This window comes from Cryptomeria japonica, chromosome 3, assembly GCF_030272615.1.
Source record: "Cryptomeria japonica chromosome 3, Sugi_1.0, whole genome shotgun sequence".
Taxonomy (NCBI): domain Eukaryota; kingdom Viridiplantae; phylum Streptophyta; class Pinopsida; order Cupressales; family Cupressaceae; genus Cryptomeria; species Cryptomeria japonica.
Window position 1 is genome coordinate 397,001,073 of NC_081407.1, and position 18,829 is coordinate 397,019,901.

The window sequence follows — 18,829 nt, forward strand, 5'->3', positions numbered from 1 at the left end:
TATATACATTCTTGTTTGACCAGCATAAATAATTCTTTAATATAAATATCTTTCAAATTACTTTTTAAAATAAAAAATCATGAAAATCTTTTAATTATGATAATTCTTATAATATAAATAGATAATGTTTAACTAATAATATTTATATGTATCAAACATTTGATAACATAATAATAATAAATAATAATAATAATTTTTGTATTTAATGAAAAAAACACATAGCCACGTAGACCACAAGATGGACTGTAAACAGGCTTGAAAAGCACGAGGAGGAAGAGGAAAAGCGAAAGATAAAAATCGATTCGTGGACCTCTTCCATTTCATTTTATCATTTGTTTTGTTCATTGCCAACAAATTATTATAATGCAAACAGCTTTCAGCTCAAGCCTATTCACCACAGAACAACAAGCTGTACTTCACGGGTATGGATCTCATCCACTTTATTTCTTTATCACATAAATTTGTTAGCATGCATTTAATTGCACTGGTTTCAGATGAATAAATGGGGTTTAAATTTAGCAGGAAAACGACTTCCTATGACTAAATTTAGCTCTGGAGGGAAAACACAATTAGGTTTTGTAAGCACTGAAGCTGCATTTTAATATAATTTCTATTTCTTTTGAGCTTTGATGTTAGTTAATCTTTTTAAAGAACAGTTCTAAATTCTTAGAGAGATCGTGTTGTAAAGATGTGTTTTAATGGATATTATTATGTTAGCATGGTGGATGAGTTTGAACCCTAAGGGAGAATGCTCGGGATTGGGTATTGGAGAAATGAGTTCATTGTTGGCCTGATTTGACAGGTTTTTGATAAACTTTGAAAATGATAATGTCATTTGGGTTCCTTAAAGAGAACTATATGCCCGACTTTTGGGATTATTTGGGAAGATTTTGAGCAGATTGATGTGCATGCTTTTCTTTAGCTTGACATTGGTGTTGAGCTTTGAAATCAGGAGTTAGTGTTTGTAAGTTCTTTGAACCACGAGGCTTACCAGCTGAAAATAAAGAATTGTGATGTATATTATCGATTTCGAGGTGGCGGGCGAGTGACTGCCCCTGGGAAAGAGTTCATGTTTCCTTGGGAGCATAAATTTCAATATTGTCCAAGGTTATTCGGGACCGGATGAACAATTTGTATAGGAATTGGCATAAGCTTCTAGGTAGGTATTGTAGAAACAAGATGCTACAAGGCAGAAATGGGATTTTGGCAGGATCATTGTTCTATACAAGTGCGTTAAATGCTGAAAATGAAGAAGCTGTTTCTAGAAATTGAATTATGTCATGTGAAACTAACAGGTTTGTGAAAATACTGCCCTTGATTTGACATGCAGAAAATAGGCCATGCTTGTAGTTTAGTGGGCACTGTATTTGAAATTGGAGTTCTTCTGTAGTTCATTAAGATAAAGCAAGTGCGACATTCTACGGGAAAGCTACTTAACACGAGACTTATTTATCCACCAGGGCATGAAGCAATGGCCACTGATAAAGTCAAGGAGACTGGCAAAGTGAAAGTAGTTCCTGATTGGCTGAATAGCTCTGTTTGGTCTTCAAGGCCATCTAATTCTAGTTTCAATCAAAAGTCCAAAGCTAGCGACACACCTCGGGGAAATGATGGTTCTCAAGCTGTTCTTCAGGGGAGTGCGAATGCTGTTGCAAGGGATCCACTACTGGAAAATGTGGGCAATACTTTTGATGATAGGAGCCCTATAGGAGGGGCCAATGGTATTTTAAATAAACAAGAGTCCATTGCAACATGCGAGGCTGATAAGGTAAAGAAGGCAAACATTCAAAGTAAATGTGATAGAAGTGACGAAGGCACTAGGGATCCACTATTAAAATCAAATGAAAGCTCAAGTGAGAAATATGATAGTTCAGTGTCTGATCAAATCAATGATCCACTTTCAGACTCTTGGGCAGCTCCTGATTTTGATTTACTTTCTATTGCTGGACATTCTTCTCCTCCGCAATTTTCCAATTTGAATTTCAAGAGAAGTTCATCGGTTGATGTCAGACAGGGCCAGTTTTATTCTGAGGTAGGCAAGTGACTTTTTTTCAACCTTTGTCTGGAATGCATTCACAGCTTGTTGTCTAGGTTAACAACTGTTTTTTTTATATTGGCTATTGTTGCCATCACAGAATTTTTAGTTCTGTTACAAACTGAGGGTAAAGTTGGCTGAGTTTTCATATCTGATCTTTATCAGATCTCTAAAAAGGTCATAAACCTGGCCGAGTTGCAACGACTAGCTTCTCAAGGAATACCAGATGTTGGGGGACTTAGGGCAACTGTGTGGAAGGTACAAATCTTAGTTACCCTTTATAGCTATTTCACAATTTCTGAATATTCCATTTGTCAAAACTACACTAGCTTGTTGGTACTTATTTGTTAGTCTGTTTGGAACCAAGGATGTCTATACTTATTTACAGATGGCTTCTGCTTCTGCATGCAGTATTATTATTCTTATGATATTTGACTAAACATAATTATTCTTGTTCTTCCTTTTTTAAAGGTAGTACTAATAACAATTCTAATCATATTTGCCTATAAGTATGAAATAAGTTAACTAAACTGCCTTCTTTTTGTGGGATTCTAGCTGCTCTTTGGTTACTTGCCAAGGAACCGTGATCTATGGGAGAGTGAGTTACAGAAGAAACGATCACAGTACGCTGCATTCAAAGAAGAGCTTCTTTTTAATCCTGTAAGAACCGATTAATTTAAACTCTGAAAAGTCAGCTTTCTTAATTTAGATCAAGTTACCAACGTCAACTTTATTAGGGCTAGTCGTCTTTTATTTCTTTCCACATTTTGTATGTGTCTGAGAACTTATTTGCCATGTCTGTTTGTTCTAAAGCATAAAATGATAACACTGAAGTTCTGGTCTTGTGCCCCTGGCCAGTCAGAAGTAACAAGAAGGATGGATGAAGCTGTTGGACATTCAATTGATAAAGATGGAGACAATGGAAGTGGAATGCTTAGAAGACTTGAAATCACCCATGGAGAACATCCACTAAGTCTTGGGAAAAGCAGTGTATGGAATCAGTTCTTCCAGGTGTGTAGGATATTGCAAACTGGCATCAAGGCAAATTTTTGAAAGCTTGAATTAAGATTTTTTTTAAAAGCTTGTTATAAATATTCTGATTGAAATTCATTCAAATGTTTGTCAGGATACAGAGACAACAGAGCAAATTGAGCGTGATGTTAAACGTACACATCCAGATATGCATTTTTTCTCTGGAGATTCTGAATCAGCAATTTCAAATCAGGTTTGTGCTGCTAGTGGATTGACTTGCACTTCTTCTGGATCGAAAACAATAGTTATGCTTCCAAGGTCAAAAAATTTAAATCTAATGAATTTTTCTTTGCTAGTACTAATTAAGCAGTTGTAGCTCTGCTGTAAGGGTTTTGAAACTCATGTTTTTCCCTGAAGTGTTTGATTGGCCTTCTGGACAGGAATCATTGAAACATATACTACTTATTTTTGCAAAATTAAACCCGGGAATCAGATATGTGCAAGGGATGAATGAAGTTGTTGCTCCATTGTTCTATGTGTTCAAAACAGATCCAGATGAATCCAATTCAGTAAGCAACATATCTGTTCTGTTATGCATATTACATCTAATATTAGAAAGATCTTCTTGATGTATTCATGAATTCCATTTAGTGTAATGCGTTGCTTCTAATACAGGATGATATTTCCCAGATTTTATTTCTTTTTATCATTTTGAAGTTCATTGTTGTAGAGAAAAATAAATCTCCCTTATATGCAAGCTGTTTTTTGTTAGAGAGAGTGAAAACCAGTCATTGGTCACTTAATTCTTTCAAAATCTACCCATGTTTTAGTACCTAAATTTGGTTTGAATTCAGCAACATTCACTCAGGAATCGACAAGGCTCAACTTCAATACTCCCTTCCAGACTCAACAATACCTAAAACAAAGACTTGCTGAGGGATTCAACAAATTAAAAGTGCAAATAGATTTAATATTTTTAGAAAGGGATTTTCATTTCAACAGAAAATAACATCATAGAGGTCAAACACACACACATGCATATCAAAGTAATAAGCAAAGGAACAAACATGAAGCAAACATCAAAAGTTGAGTCATTAACTCAATGAATAAAATAATGCATAGCTATTGCACAATATTTGGAGTTTTAAAATTTTCCCATGCCATGAATGATCAACTTTATAGTCATCAAAATACATATAAATTAACCTCAGTAAATAGTCCAATCCATAAGATATATGCCCAGCCTACATATCTAGCCTAAATAGGCATTCTCTACATGGATCCATGAATGGAATACCTCAAATATACCCTAAGAACTAAATCCTGTACTCTGGATGCAGACTGTCTAAAAATACTTCTGAGATATGTTGTCATGCCCCCCACCGAAATCGCAACCTTCACAAAAATAAACACGGCCTTACATAACAATTAAACCTGGGTGGCAGCAAACAAATGGAGGAGGACCGACTAGTGTTAGGGAAAAACTAATTATTTGAAAGAGGGCTGACTAGTATTAGGGAGAAATTTAATTATTTGAAAGAAGGCCCTTTGAGTCTATTCAAAGGCAGCAACTAGTTTAAAGAAAATATGATTACCAACTATTATTTAAATGTACTCAAGGGCAGCGCTTGAGGAGATGCATCCCTCCCAAAGGATATGATGCTAGTGAAAAGATGAAATCTTTCCCACAATCAAAGATATAAAAGGGGAGACACTTTTTTTGCAGAGGGCATGGAATGATCAAGCGAAATAGATAAGAAAATAAGAAATCAGATCTGAGCTAAGAGAAGAAGTAAATTTCCTATAGCAGCAAATAGATTAAAGATAAATTCTATGAATTAAGTTAAATTATAGGCATGTATATATGTGTTCATGCCATAGTAATATTTGCAGAAATTAATGATCTTTGTAAGTAATCTAATTCTCTTCATTATATGTGATAGGGATTCGTTTAATAATTTATTTTGAATTCGGATTGCAAATAGGAAGGACGGCCAGCCTTCCGAGTTCACAAGACCCAAGCATGCCACCCCAAGATGAATGTTATGCTCGTGGGCCAGGGGGTGTTGAGTGCCCTTGGGCTTAAGCTCCCATTAAGTACGCCACTCCTGGATGGAATGCACGGCCAGCCTTCCATGCTCGTGGGCCTAGAGGTGGAACGGAAGACCAGCCTTCCATGCTCTTGGGCTTGAACAAGGAGGGCAGCCAGTCTCCAAGGTAAATTGAGGGATGGAAGGGCGGTCCACCTTCCATGCTGTCACAGTACAAGGGCGACCAACCTTGATACTGTGAATTTCTAATGTTTCAATGAATTTCTAATGAGGTTATTATGGGAATCCACAGTGGAATGGATAACGCCTTAATTAGATTTTAATATTAGAATGTGTATATGATTTCATGATTTATACTATATTACTAATGTTTAGTCAAAAATAGATATTATCTTGGTGATTAATATTTGTGTGCAGAACCTAAACTAGGATTTATCTTGTTAAAGGGCATTTCAATTGGTAAATTTATACTCTTAAATGTATTACATTTCTTATTTTTAGTTGGAATTGTGGTTTTAGAGCAAAATATAGAATATCCCCAAAAGGGACATTGCAAATGTTCTCAGAAAATAGAGTTGTTAGCACAAGAACATTTTTTTTTTCATGATGAGAGGTCTCAAGAATTGGTACAAAACTAAGAATTGAGGTGCAATAAAAGGTGTTCTCCAACGTTCCTCCACCCTTTGTCCCTTTAAAACTTGTCGCATAGTATAAAAAGGAGGAATAAACGCCTTCATGGGATTTCTTTCTCCTCAAATAGTCCTTTGAGATTGGAGCTCTTGCAGGCCAGGCTATCCCAAGAGTATTTCTGACAGCTATTTGGTCAGACTCAGAAAAATTGACTTTGACTTGGAATTAAGAGTAGAACCATGTGACTATGGCTGTTCTTCATACTGACAACCATGGTTCTTCATGACTAGTCTCATAATAAGTGATGCAGTTTAAATGTTTTGAGTTGCAGAAAAGTTGATTGAAAAGTTGATCTGGTCTTGTATGTTTCAAGTTTAGTAATGTTAATTCTTGTAACGTCGGTCATACAATTTCATAATTCCGATGCATGGATTAATTACATGTTAACATATATGTTAATAGATAAACTATTAGTATATACACTAACAATAAATAATAAATAAAATCTAAATCAAATTATGGTGTTTGCCACCGGTCACACCCTTTCATGTTAACGGGCTATGATTAAGCGATTCATAATCGTGTTCCTCACGATCAGCGATGATCTTAATGGTGTTAACATGCTGGGTTGTCATGAGTGGTACGTAGGGGAGAGATGTGTCTTCCCACGTGGGAAGACATATCTCTTCACTACGTACCCCCTCATTCACATATATATAACACGCATACAATGAGGAGGAACACAATACCGAAATCGATAAGTGTTGTGCATCCTTCCAGTTACACTACAACAGTTCAAATTTGATTTCAGATTATATATTCATCTATTCTACCCTCTTGATCACAAAATTTGAATAAACTTAACATGGTATAAGAGCCAAGTTAAGGAAGATCAAATTAAATTCTGTAACGATCATATAGACTTTCACCCGGCTCTTAGTAGATCACATTCCTATAATCCTAATAGCAATCGGAGTTAGGTTTGAAGATCGACTAGATGGAGCGTCAAATTTTGTATCTTGGAAATTCAGGATCATGCTTGTTTTGAAGGAAAATGAATTTGACTCCCATGTCAAAAGTGAAATTTCTGAACCCTCAGATGATACGGAGAAAATTCAGTGGAGCAAGGACAGTGAGAAGGCTCTTAAGATAATTGTGGATTCAGTGAGAGACCACATTGTGCCAGTTATTTCTAAATATGAGACGGCTTTTCAGATGTTCAAAGCCCTAGCTGACATTTATGAAATCAACAACACTAGTAGCGTTCTCACCTTGAAGAATCAACTACACCATATAAAGATGAATAAAGGAGAGACAATTACATCCTATTTCTTGAGGATCACTGAGCTTAGGGATCAACTATCCACTATTGGACATCTAGTAGACAACAAAGAACTTGCTATGATGGCCCTAAATGGACTTCCTACCTCATGGGAATCGTTCATTCAAGGAATTAGTGCTCGTTCTAAATTTCCTAAGTTTTATAGATTGAAACCGATTGCATTCAAGAGGAATCTCGGCTTGTCACAAGAGGAATAAAACAAAACAATGGTAATGAGGACATTCAAGTTCTAAACTCTAATTCTCACAAGAAAGGAAAGAAGAAGAACTTTAAGAGAAAGAGGGACAACGACTCAAATGGAAAGGGGTCTTCAAAGAAAAAGAGAGACATTTCTGAAGTACAATGTTTCAGATGTGACCAATATGGGCACTATGCAATGAAGTGTCCAGACAGGATCAAGCAACAGGCTTCAATGGTAGAAGTTAAGAAAGGGAGTGATTCCGAGAAACTAGTCTTCTACTCAGCCCTCTCTAGTCAAGTCACCTCCAGTTCCAACACATGGGTGATTGACAACGGAGCATCTCGACACATTACTGGATTTCGTGAGCACCTAGATACACTTGTTGAAAATTCAAATGAAGAAGTGACGATTGGTGATGACTCAAATTATCCAGTTATGGGAATAGGAACCTGCAATATCAACCTAAAGTCAGGCATATCCCTATAGCTGACTGGAGTTCTATTTGTACCTGGTATAAAGAGAAACCTTGTCTTAGTTTCTACACTTGAAGATAAGGGTTATAGATTAACCTTTATGGAAGGAAAGGTACTTGCTTGGCCAAATAGCTCCACCATCAAGAAAGCCCACACCATTGGAGTAAGACAAGGGAGCCTCTACAGACTTTGCACCACTCCACCTCAAGCCTTGATTCATGAGACTCCAGATTCGAATGAACTTTGGCACAAAAGATTAGGGCACCTTCATTTCCTTGCCCTACCTAAGATAGAGAAGATGGTGATTGGCTTACCCAAGCTAAGTCATTGTTCTGAAGGAGCCTGCAAGGGGTGTGCCTTGGGAAAGAATACGAAAGGGTCTTTCAATTCTAGCAACAGTAAATCCAAAAATGTATTAGAATTAGTTCATTTTGATTTATGTGGAGTCTGGACCCATGTCTGTACCCTCCTTAGGGGAATTTTTATATTATGTAATATTTGTAGATGACTATTCTAGGAAGACCTGGATATATTTTCTGAGGTACAAAGAGTCTGAAGAAACCCTTTCTAAATTTAAGGAATTCAAAGCTCTTGCAGAAAACATGACAGGTAAGAAAATCATAACCCTAAGAACAGACAATTGGGGGGAATACACTTCTGATATGTTTAAAGATTATTGTATAAATGCTGGGATTAAGAGGGAGTTAACTGTACCTTATAATCCACAACAAAATGGGGTAGCTGAAAGAAAGAATAGGACTATAGTAGACGCTGCTAGGGCTATGTTGTTTGACCAAAATATAGAAACCTCATTTTGGGCTGAAGCATCTAGGACAATTGTGTACATTCAAAATAGATGTTCTCATTCTCTTCTTGATAATAAAACCCCTGAAGAAGCCTTTACTGGTAACAAACCTGACATAAGTCATCTTCAGATCTTTGGGTGTCCAGTCTATGTTCATGTTCCCAAAGAAAAGAGATCAAAGTTAGAACCTTCTGGAAAGAAAGGGGTATTTGTTGGGTATAGTGAAACCTCTAAGGCTTACAAAGTATACATACCTGGACAAAGGCAAATTGAACTAAGCAGAGATGTCATCTTTGAAGAAGACATAGCATTCAGGAGGTCCAAAAGCTCTAATGAATTAGAACACCAAGATCCCCCTACAAGCATGGATGAGGATCTCACCCCCGAGATTCATAGGGAGACCCCTGAAAATGCTGAGGATGAAGTTCAAGACTTACGTTTAGAAGAACATTATCCCAAAACTAGGAAGAGACCACTTTGGGCTAAAAAGATGCTTCAAGAAGCTGAAAATTATGCTGCTCCAAAGGGGACCTTCAGAGAAAGTAAGAGACCTAACCTATTTTCCAGTTATACTGCCTTGATGAGTGAGACCATTGATGCAGAGCCTTCCTATGTTGGAGATGCCCTCAAGCATCAAGTTTGGAAAGATGCTATGTCAGAAGAGTATCAGTCAATTCTGAAAAATGATGTCTGGGATATTGTGCCTAGGCCTAAAGGCAAATATGTGGTATCTTCTAAATGGCTCTTCAAAATCAAACATGCAGTAGATGGCAGCATTGAGAAGCACAAAGCAAGGTTTGTTGCTAGAGGTTTCTCACAGAAAGAAGGTATTGACTATGAAGAGACATTTGCTCCTATTGCCAGATACACTTCTGTCCGAGCAGTTTCGGCTATTGCAGCATCTAAAGGATGGAAAGTCCATCAAATGGATGTTAAGACTGCTTTTCTGAATGGTAAGATTGAAGAAGAAGTTTATTTGGAGCAACCTGAAGGTTTTGTGATTCATAAGGTTGAATCACATGTTTGCAGATTAAAGAAAGCCCTATATGGACTGAAACAGGCCCCCAGAGCATGGTATGAAATAATTGATCACTATCTCTTCGAATTAGGATTTTCCAAGAATGAAGCAGATCAAAATCTCTACTACAAGGTAATCAATGGTGAATTATTAATTCTCATTCTTTATGTTGATGATCTACTAATCACAGGAGAGGATAATCGTATTTCTCGGTGTAAGAAAGAATTAGCCTCTGAGTTTGATATGAAGGATTTAGGAATTCTTCACTACTTCCTTGGATTGGAAGTTTGGCAGCAGGCAGATGGTATAATCCTTAATCAAGTAAAATACACCATTGATATACTCAAGAGATTTGGAATGATGGATTGTAGATCCATGACCACACCTATGGAGACAAATCTACACAAGCTAAAGGAAGCAGTTGCAGAATCAGAGTTTGCAGATCCTACCCTCTACAGACAAATTATTGGATCTCTGATGTATTTGGTAAACACAAGACCTGATATAAGACACCTGATATATGTTATGCTGTTAATACACTAAGTCAGTTCATGTGTGAACCTAGGGAAATACATCTTGTTGCTGCAAAGCATATTCTGAGATATCTTCGAGGAACTATTGGTTTTGGTCTAAAATATAAACATGTAGACCTTGACCTACATGGATTCACTGATTCTGGTTGAGCTGGAAGCATAGTTGACAAGAAAAGCACATCAGGATGTTGCTTTAGTTTAGGATCAGGAATGATCTCATGGATATGTAGAAAACAGTCTTCAGTTGCTTAGAGTTCTACATAAGCTGAATACATTGCAGCCTCCATGGGAGCAAGAGAAGCAGTATGGCTCCAGAAATTGCTTGTAGGATTGTTTGGTCAGCCCTTAAAATCCTACTGTCATCTATTGTGACAATCAGAGTTGCATCAAGCTCTCAATGAATCCAGTATTTCATGACAGGTTTAAGCACATTGAGATTCCTTATCACTATGTTTGAGATATGGTGGAAAGGAATGTGATCCAACCGAATTATATTAGTATAGGTGATCAGATTGCAGACATTCTTACCAAGCCTCTCTCCAGGATCAAGATTGAAATCTTTAGAGATAAACTTGGTATGGTTGAAAATGTTATTTAATTTTGAGATAGAGTCTCATTTATTCTGATATACTAATATATTTAAGATGTTTAATGTGTAAACTCTTTTGTCATGTGTGTAACTCCATGACTTCATGGGCCCCCTGTGAGCATTATTGAAGGGTGACGACTTTTCAATAATGAACACTTGTTTCAAATTGATATTGTAAGGTGACGATTTTAAAATTATCAATTTATCTATCTTGATGGATATCATGTGACTTGATATCTGTGGACATGTCATGATAGTATATATCTCTGAGACATTATGGTAGATATCAGTTGGTTGGTATCATTAAATAAACCATAATTATGATAGAGATCTTCATGGTGAATATTATGGACATAATATTCGTGGACATGCCATGAATCATTATCAGTATGGTAGGCATCATGTGACTTGATGCCAGTGCACATACCTTACTTGATAACTATGAGTTATGGTGAGTATCATGAGACTTGAGACTTGATATTCATTGTTGAACCATATCTCTGAATATCACTATGGTGTGATATCTTTTCTCTTCACAATCAATGGATGAATTGTGATGTTTTCTCTAACATGAAATGTGTCCTCCCTAGCTAAGAGGGAGTGTTAATTCTTGTAACGTCGGTCGTAAAATTTCATAATTCCGATGCATGGATTGATTACATGTTAACAAATATGTTAATAGATAAACTATCAGTATATACGCTAACAATAAATAATAAATAAAATCTAAATCGAATTATGGTGTTTGCCACCGGTCACACCCTTTCATGTTAACAGGCTATGATTAAGCGATTCATAATCGTGTTCCTCACGATCAGCGATGATCATAATGGTGTTAACGTGCTGGGTTATCATGAGTGGTACGTAGGGGAGAGATGTGTCTTCCCACATGGGAAGACATATCTCTTCACTACGTACCCCCTCATTCACATATATATAACGCGCATACAATGAGGAGGAACACAATACCGAAATCGATAAGTGTTGTGCATCCTTCCAGTTACACTACAGCGGTTCAAATTTGATTTCAGATTATATATTCATCTCTTCTATCCTCTTGATCACAGAATTTGAATAAACTTAACAAGTGAGTCTTATGTGTCACAGGGTCATGAGGATATACTAGCAACTGCACTTGTAGGTGTCTAGGGTGTGCTGCTGGAGTTACTAATAAAGCTCTTAAATTTACAAATTAAAAATTGGTTATTTAAATTGTTTTGGAATTCACTATTTCCTTTCATTGTGTTTGTTTGTAAGCATAGTTAACCTAATTTTTTAATCAAAATTAATAAATAAGGTTTGAAATTCACTGAATAAATGCAACATTGATAACTGTGTAAAAGAAGACTCAATAACATAGGATGAACATGTACAAAGAAACAATGGCACCTCTTTTTAGCAAGAATACATAATGTTTTAGCCTTAGATATAAGATATGGGACCGTGCTACAGTAGTCTGTACCGCTTCTACAATGTTTGTTGGGCATTAAATCTGAAGATTTGGACACCATGGCCATTCTTTCTAGCTGAGTGACTTGCATTGTAGGTTTTGGGCGAATTAGGACTTATTGGAATGAATATTCATCAATGTTTATGATATATCCTAAGTCCTAGTTGTGGGTTTACAAGTGGTAATATGAAGACTTCCGTTATAAAGCTGCTGGGCATGAATTTGGATAGGTTATTATTAATTTTGGTTGCTGGAGCAATTACTAGGCATGGGAATATTACATCAGACCTGGACATCTTCATAGGAATGGCAATTTATTTTTCTGAGTGTCATATGAATATCGGCAAATGAGATAGGAGGCAGATTGGAAGGGTTAAAGGTTGGACAGACCCTGCACAACAGGGACAAGTGAGATTTAAGTCGCAACTAAAACTCTGTCCAGGTCTGTTATAAAGCGCTGAGGAGCAGAGGCATTCAAAGGGCATCAATTTGGTATTTTCCAGTTATGTGGAGCTGAAGAAATTCTGAAACAAATTAAGTATGATGTTATTCTAAGGTTGCTGTGAGCTAGACAGAAATCCTTGTGTATTTTCTTCAATATATTTCACTCACAGATCAGGGTTTGCTGATTTTCATTTTCCATTTCAGAATATTTCTACAATAATCTTTAGAAAGCAGCACTGTGACATAGATATGATTTAATTTCAATATATTTGGCAATGACATTTGTAATAAAACCCTATGCACCATAAGCATTCGAATATACCATAAGATTTTGGAACATTTTCAGAAGTTTGAAAATAATATGATTGAATGAGTATTGAAGGAAAAATTGCATATTGTGTAAGGGTTATTACATTGGTATCAGGGCCATTGTTCTTGCCAGCCTGTGGGAACTGCTATAATACAGATTCATGGAGAGTAATGAAGGAAAATTTGTAAGGAGTTATCAGGGAAAACAGAGAATTTCAATCCTCTATGAGAGATTCTATGGTAGAGATGGCTTGCTGTAATGCCCCCTTTTTTAGGTGACATGAGATGAGCAGGGGTTGACCTACCATTCGAGTTCCCGTAGGTCAACGACATGACTCATTTTGAGGGTCACGGAGCTTTGTAGGGGTTCTGTGAGCCGTTTCGGACCTTCAGACGAGGTCTCCTATTTTTTAGGGAGAACTGGCAGTTGACTGAATGACCACCTGGGGGACCAAGGAGTAGAGCAGGATCCATTTGAGCAGTTACAGGTGTTTGGAGAGAGCTTCCTACTTTTTAGGGAGATTCCCTACTTTTTAGGAGGTTGTGGCAGTTTCTATATTGGAGCTGACAGTGGTGGATAGAGACTCAGTGAGGATATTTAGTGTTTGGGATATGGTGTTCTGGCAGTAATAGACCAGTTTGGAGCAGTTCCTTAATTTTAGGAGGCAGTTCCTACATTTGTGGAGGCTATTCCTACTATTTATGACAATATCCGGGGTTGGGTTTCCATGAGACTATTCCTTGGATTTAGTTTCAAAAGATTTGAGTATGTTTGTTAGTTTCTAGGATCATCCCTAGATTTTAGGGATAAGACTGCCAATGGATCCATGATTTCCGACTTCAGTCACAGACAGGTGGCAGGTTCCGTTTCAGGCTTTTGGAGTCATTTGAGCCTTCTACAGCTATTTGGGTTATATTTTTAATATATTTAAATATTTCCTAAGTTAGCGTTTAATTAATTAAATAAGGCTATGTTTATAGACATTTTGGAGTAATAAGGGGGTTTTGGCTTCATCTGGATGCATATGCCCATGTGTTGTAGCTCGTTGGAAAGGTCTTGAACTTTTCTAAATTTTTCCCATTTGTTAGGGACCCTTTTGATGAACGAAATTCTTTTATATTAAAAAAGTGGCGTTTTTTCTATACTTGGCGACTAAAAAATGAGAAATAAGACTTTATAAGCCTAAGCGCACTTTTCATACACTTTTAGGGTTCGAGTGTAATGTCCCCATTTTAGCAGACTTGGATTTTGTGAGATTAGCCTATTATCCTGACCCTCGTAGGCTAATGTGTTGGATAGAGGGTCTTTTGAGGATTGGTATCATCTCCAGTGTTCAGAGTGCTTCAGTTTGGTCTTCGTTTGGCATCATTCGGACATCATTTGCTCTATTTCCTATTTTTAGTAAGTCTTGGGATGTTAGAGATGGACCCCTGCTATTTTTAGTAAAGGGGGTATGGTCATATGCAGCTTCATCATGTCAGCTCCCAGTTCAGACGGCGTTCAAAAATGTTGAATATTAATGGAGATATTAATGTTTATTTAGTTTAAATAAACATTAATGTTTTGAGCTTATATTATTAATTTATAATATAATTTTATATTATTAAGTTATAATATAATTTTATATTATAACTTAAGTAAGAGTCCAAGTATCATTAAAGGGGACCATTTAATTAATTAATTGTGGCTCTTTTACCAAGGTGAAATATTAAATGACAAAGTGAAAATATTATATCATTAAATGTCATTTAATATCATTAATTGATTTAATGCCTTATTGGAGAAAATCGAACCTTCATGGGAAATATATATAATGCTTTTGAAAAGAAGAGAAGGGGGATTGATTATGTGATTGGAGTTTTTGATTGAAGTTTCTCTGGAGCATTGAAGTGTAGAATACCAAGGGTTTCTGCAAGATTCAAGGCTTGTCGGCATTGGAGAGTGTGGCTTCTTCATTGTAACAACATATAGAGGGTGTGCAATATCATCTGATTATGCTTGTGAGAGTTGGCTTCATTCAGAAGTCAATATTGAGCTGATTGGAGGGTTTATTTCAGAGTTTGTTTGCAGATTGAAAGAGACTACATTGCCGTGAACAGTGCGCATGAATAGTGTGCTACAGTGCCATGAACAGTGCCGTGAACAGTGTGCTACAGTAGTTTGAGTTCTATAGAAGGGGATTTAGAAAGGTTGAACAGCTATATATATTTGACAAGGGATTTGCATATGAGGAGAATCAAACCAATATATCAAGGCAGCCATTGAAATTCCAGGTTTTCTATCTATGGTCATTGTATTAGAAAATCATTACTTCATTGCATCATTTTCTATTATGATTATATCATGAAGTACTTGGAGGTTGCATATGTTTAATGGAGATATAATTTGCATATTCCACATTCATGGTAACATTCAACATTGATCAGCCACTTAGCTTTCATGCCAATTGTTTGCTTAAATGCCTAATGGCTGTAGGTATACATTGGGATGCATGACAAGTGTTTGTCTTAATGTCAACTAGCTGTACTAGTTAATTTCAGTCATTACATATGTGTGGAAAGGTCTAAAACAGCTAGTATATCATTTCTATAACAACTTTGCATTGTTAGAAGCTTTCCATAACTTCATTTGCAGCCTACAAACCCAAAGAAGACAAATAAAGAATTCACTACAGCGGCTTCAAACATTGTATGCCAAGTGTTTGACAATATTCCTTGGGGTTCAAATAAGCGAAACAGGGTCAGATTAGCCAAGGGATATTACATCGAGCTAGAGGGAAGGAGTTATAAGGAGATGGTAACCTAATTATCAAGCATCTTTTACACATTTTACATCTTGGATTTGAGATTTGGCTCTGGAAGAGCTTTTCAGCATCTGGGATGCCAACCCCAATGCCTTGCCTGTTTGGGACGTAGCCCACAATACAGTGGTTTGGATTTGTTTGCAGCTATTAGCATCTTGGAGATTGTACGGCATTCTTTCTGGAGGTTCAACGATTCTGACAGAGTTTAGCGTGGGGTTTGGGGTTTCTAACCAGTTGGGTGTACTTGGCAGCCGTACGGCTGTACCTGGCAGCCACTTTCCTTCCCACGTGCAACACTTGGAGGGCTGGAATCTTGCCACAGCTTCATTCCTGGTTATGTTACTCTTTCAGCATCCAGGTTGGAATTATTCCTGATTGTAATCTTCCTGAAATTATTGGAAATCTTCATCTGGTCAAATATTTGATTTTATATTCAGAAATCTGCGTTGAATCGAATTTGTTCTGGCTGTATATGAACTTCATTTTCAGTACTTTGTTCATGTACTTGTACTTCATTATTTACTTGTTGAAAAATCATCAAAATACAAAAAGAATTCAACCCTTCTGCAACTTCTGTCTATTTCTGAAAGAAAATATTAATAAGCAGGAAAAATCAATTTAAATAAATAAAATTACTTGGTAAAAGAGATCCATCAGGGATCTTTCACTTGCATCCTAAGAGATGAATCAACAATGGAATGTTGGTAGATCCAATCAGCTTTTTGCAGAAGGAAGTAGCTCAGCTAATTGTAGGGTTTCAATTAATCCACTCAAGAAGACATTAAAAGCCAAATTTTTACAAAGAGAAGAGGTAGGCTTCTTTGAGGGAGAACAATGGATGCACCCACGACAAGAGGATGAAGTGACAAGATACTATGCTGAATATATTGTCCTGGATCCTGCCATCCATCATGGCATGTCTTTTGAGCAGTACTACAATATGAAAATAAGAATTGGGTGGAGGAGAAGGTGCAGAGAGCAAGAGCCATTTTATAATGAAAAGCCCAAGATGATGGAACATGAAATAGTGAAGAATACATTGAAGCTAGTATCACCAGAGGAGGTGATAACATAGCAGGAAGATAAAAGGAAGCTAGAAGATACCATGGAGGAACAACAAGAGCAAGTTGAGGGTAAAGAATTTTCGATGGGGGAGGATGTTTTATTGACTTTAAATGATTGCATGTGTCAGCAACTTAGTGAGGAAATCAAGGAGGAAAAGTCATCACTTGTTGGATGTGAAGAGGTCTAGATGGAAGAAGATGCACCCAACTATGTACCATGTTTTGAATTTCCACACGATGAGTCATTGATTGATTTATAGAAGAGCAAGGAGGATGGATATGTGGTTGAGAAGAACCCCTTGGTTAGCCCTCGTTGAGGACATCCCTACAAATTCTCTTTTAGTGAAAGCGGTTGAGCATGTGCTTCACAGCCTAAACTATGACAATTTGTTGCTTCCTATGCTACTGCAAATTTTTTGTCACCATGGAAAGCATGCGAAAGAGGATGACACAACTAGTAGTATAGGGTATGTGGACTATTTGCTGCAAATTCCACATTGCTTTTATCCAAGTAATCTCTTGCGGGTCAAAGAGGATAGAGAGGCAGTGGTGTTACTTTTGAATCCTCCATCTCGTGTCCAAAATGAATTGAAGTTTGCGAGGAATCACTTAGGGTGTGTTGTTCATTCTAACCACATTGTTTTTTATATCATGGATTTAGAGAGAATCAAAACAATTTTGGGTTTGCAATGGCTACATCCCATTGAAGAGTTAATTATGGAGACCAAGAGGTTATCCTTAGGAAAGATGCTTCATTATGATAATGCTTGATTTGATAATGTTGGGTTTGTCTTAGATGTACTCAATGTCACTCTCCCAAATGAGATATTTGCAAAATGGGAATTTCTTGTTTAAGGTCACCAACTAAATATGTCAGGGATGTGTGTGGGCTGCAAGATGCATGAACCATTGGCTACTGCAGAAATGGTTTCAGATTTTATATCTGCTTTATATAATCCTAGCTACTACAATTCATTGTTAGCATATGAACAAGTGTTTTCTGTCACAAGGTTGCTGATTTTGAAAGGTTCCAGGAGTATGCAGTTCTTTGTGTGTGGATTTTCTGCAACTGATCAGTTATACCGAACTTCCAAATCATGCATAGTGCTGATTGATGATTGTTGTATCAATTTTATATTGCTGATGCTTATATTTTCAGACTTGAAATTTTTTACAATTGCATGTCCTTATAATATGTTGATGAATTGCTGTTTTAGAAATGGTCAGATCGAGAAGGTTCTTTCAAGTTTCAACAATCAAGCACTTTAAAAAAACATCTCAAGAAGTGCTTCGAGCAGCAGATGAAGTTGGTTTTGAGAAGGATTTAGTTGACCCGAGGGAGAATAATAGACCGATAAAAGTGACAGTGGCAGAAATCCGAGATCTAACGAGGAAGTTGGAATTGCCACTACTTTTGACCCCAAGCTAGATCTCACACTGGCATTGAAAGTTTTTTCACAAAACAAGAGTGTAGAACAGAATTTTTGGAATGCAGACAGCTGTACATCAAAATTATTCCAGATAAAGGAATGAGAGGTCTGATTTAAGGTCTGCATTTCTTCATCAAAGGATTTCAGGTTGTAGCCCCAGGCATGGAAGATAACAATGACAAATTACAAATACCCTTGATGAAAAGTGTAAGCCATAGTTATGATGAACACACAATGGAATCATACATTGAAAAGGTTAACATACCCATGCAATCACAAATTGACTAGGGATTAATTCAGAAGAAAAATAAAGTGATGCAGAGTGTAAACGACTTAGAAATGATAGCTATTGCTCGTGGAATGAGGGTAGTCACGGCCTGTGATGGTACAGAGATGGAAGCACTTGAAAAATACTTTGAGACTGATTGAATTGATCCAACAATCAATGATGATGATAGAGAATTTGTGAAGTTTCACAGGCGTGGTTGTGAACAGTGGAGTGAAGAGCACCACATTATATGATTACTCAAATTGATAGACTAACTCTTGGACATGTTTATGCTGCTTCCATAATGTACAACTACTTTTTGAGAATAGTATGCCAGAGATATGCGAAGTCGCTATTTAGATTGGCAGAGAAATGCAGTATCAGATTGTTAAGAATTTATAGGTAGGGGCATTGTCCTACCTACAATAAGA

General features: G+C 36.8%; 1 protein-coding gene across 7 annotated transcripts in view; it reads left to right on the plus strand.

The window, feature by feature from the left end:
* Positions 1–247: 247 nt before the first annotated feature.
* Positions 248–18,829, plus strand: part of LOC131047874 (uncharacterized) — a 40,610-nt gene continuing 22,028 nt past the window's right edge. The window contains exons 1-8 of one of the 7 annotated variants that reach the window (XM_059218364.1): positions 248–422; positions 523–1,295; positions 1,461–2,032; positions 2,201–2,293; positions 2,591–2,695; positions 2,849–3,046; positions 3,162–3,260; positions 3,448–3,576. In XM_059218364.1, coding sequence (XP_059074347.1) covers positions 1,238–1,295; positions 1,461–2,032; positions 2,201–2,293; positions 2,591–2,695; positions 2,849–3,046; positions 3,162–3,260; positions 3,448–3,576 — 1,254 coding nt within the window. In that variant the 5' untranslated portion in view covers positions 248–422; positions 523–1,237. The remainder of the gene's footprint in view (positions 423–522; positions 1,296–1,460; positions 2,033–2,200; positions 2,294–2,590; positions 2,696–2,848; positions 3,047–3,161; positions 3,261–3,447; positions 3,577–18,829) is intronic. The other 6 variants (XM_059218365.1, XM_057981672.2, XM_057981673.2 and 3 more) reach the window with 6 other exon arrangements.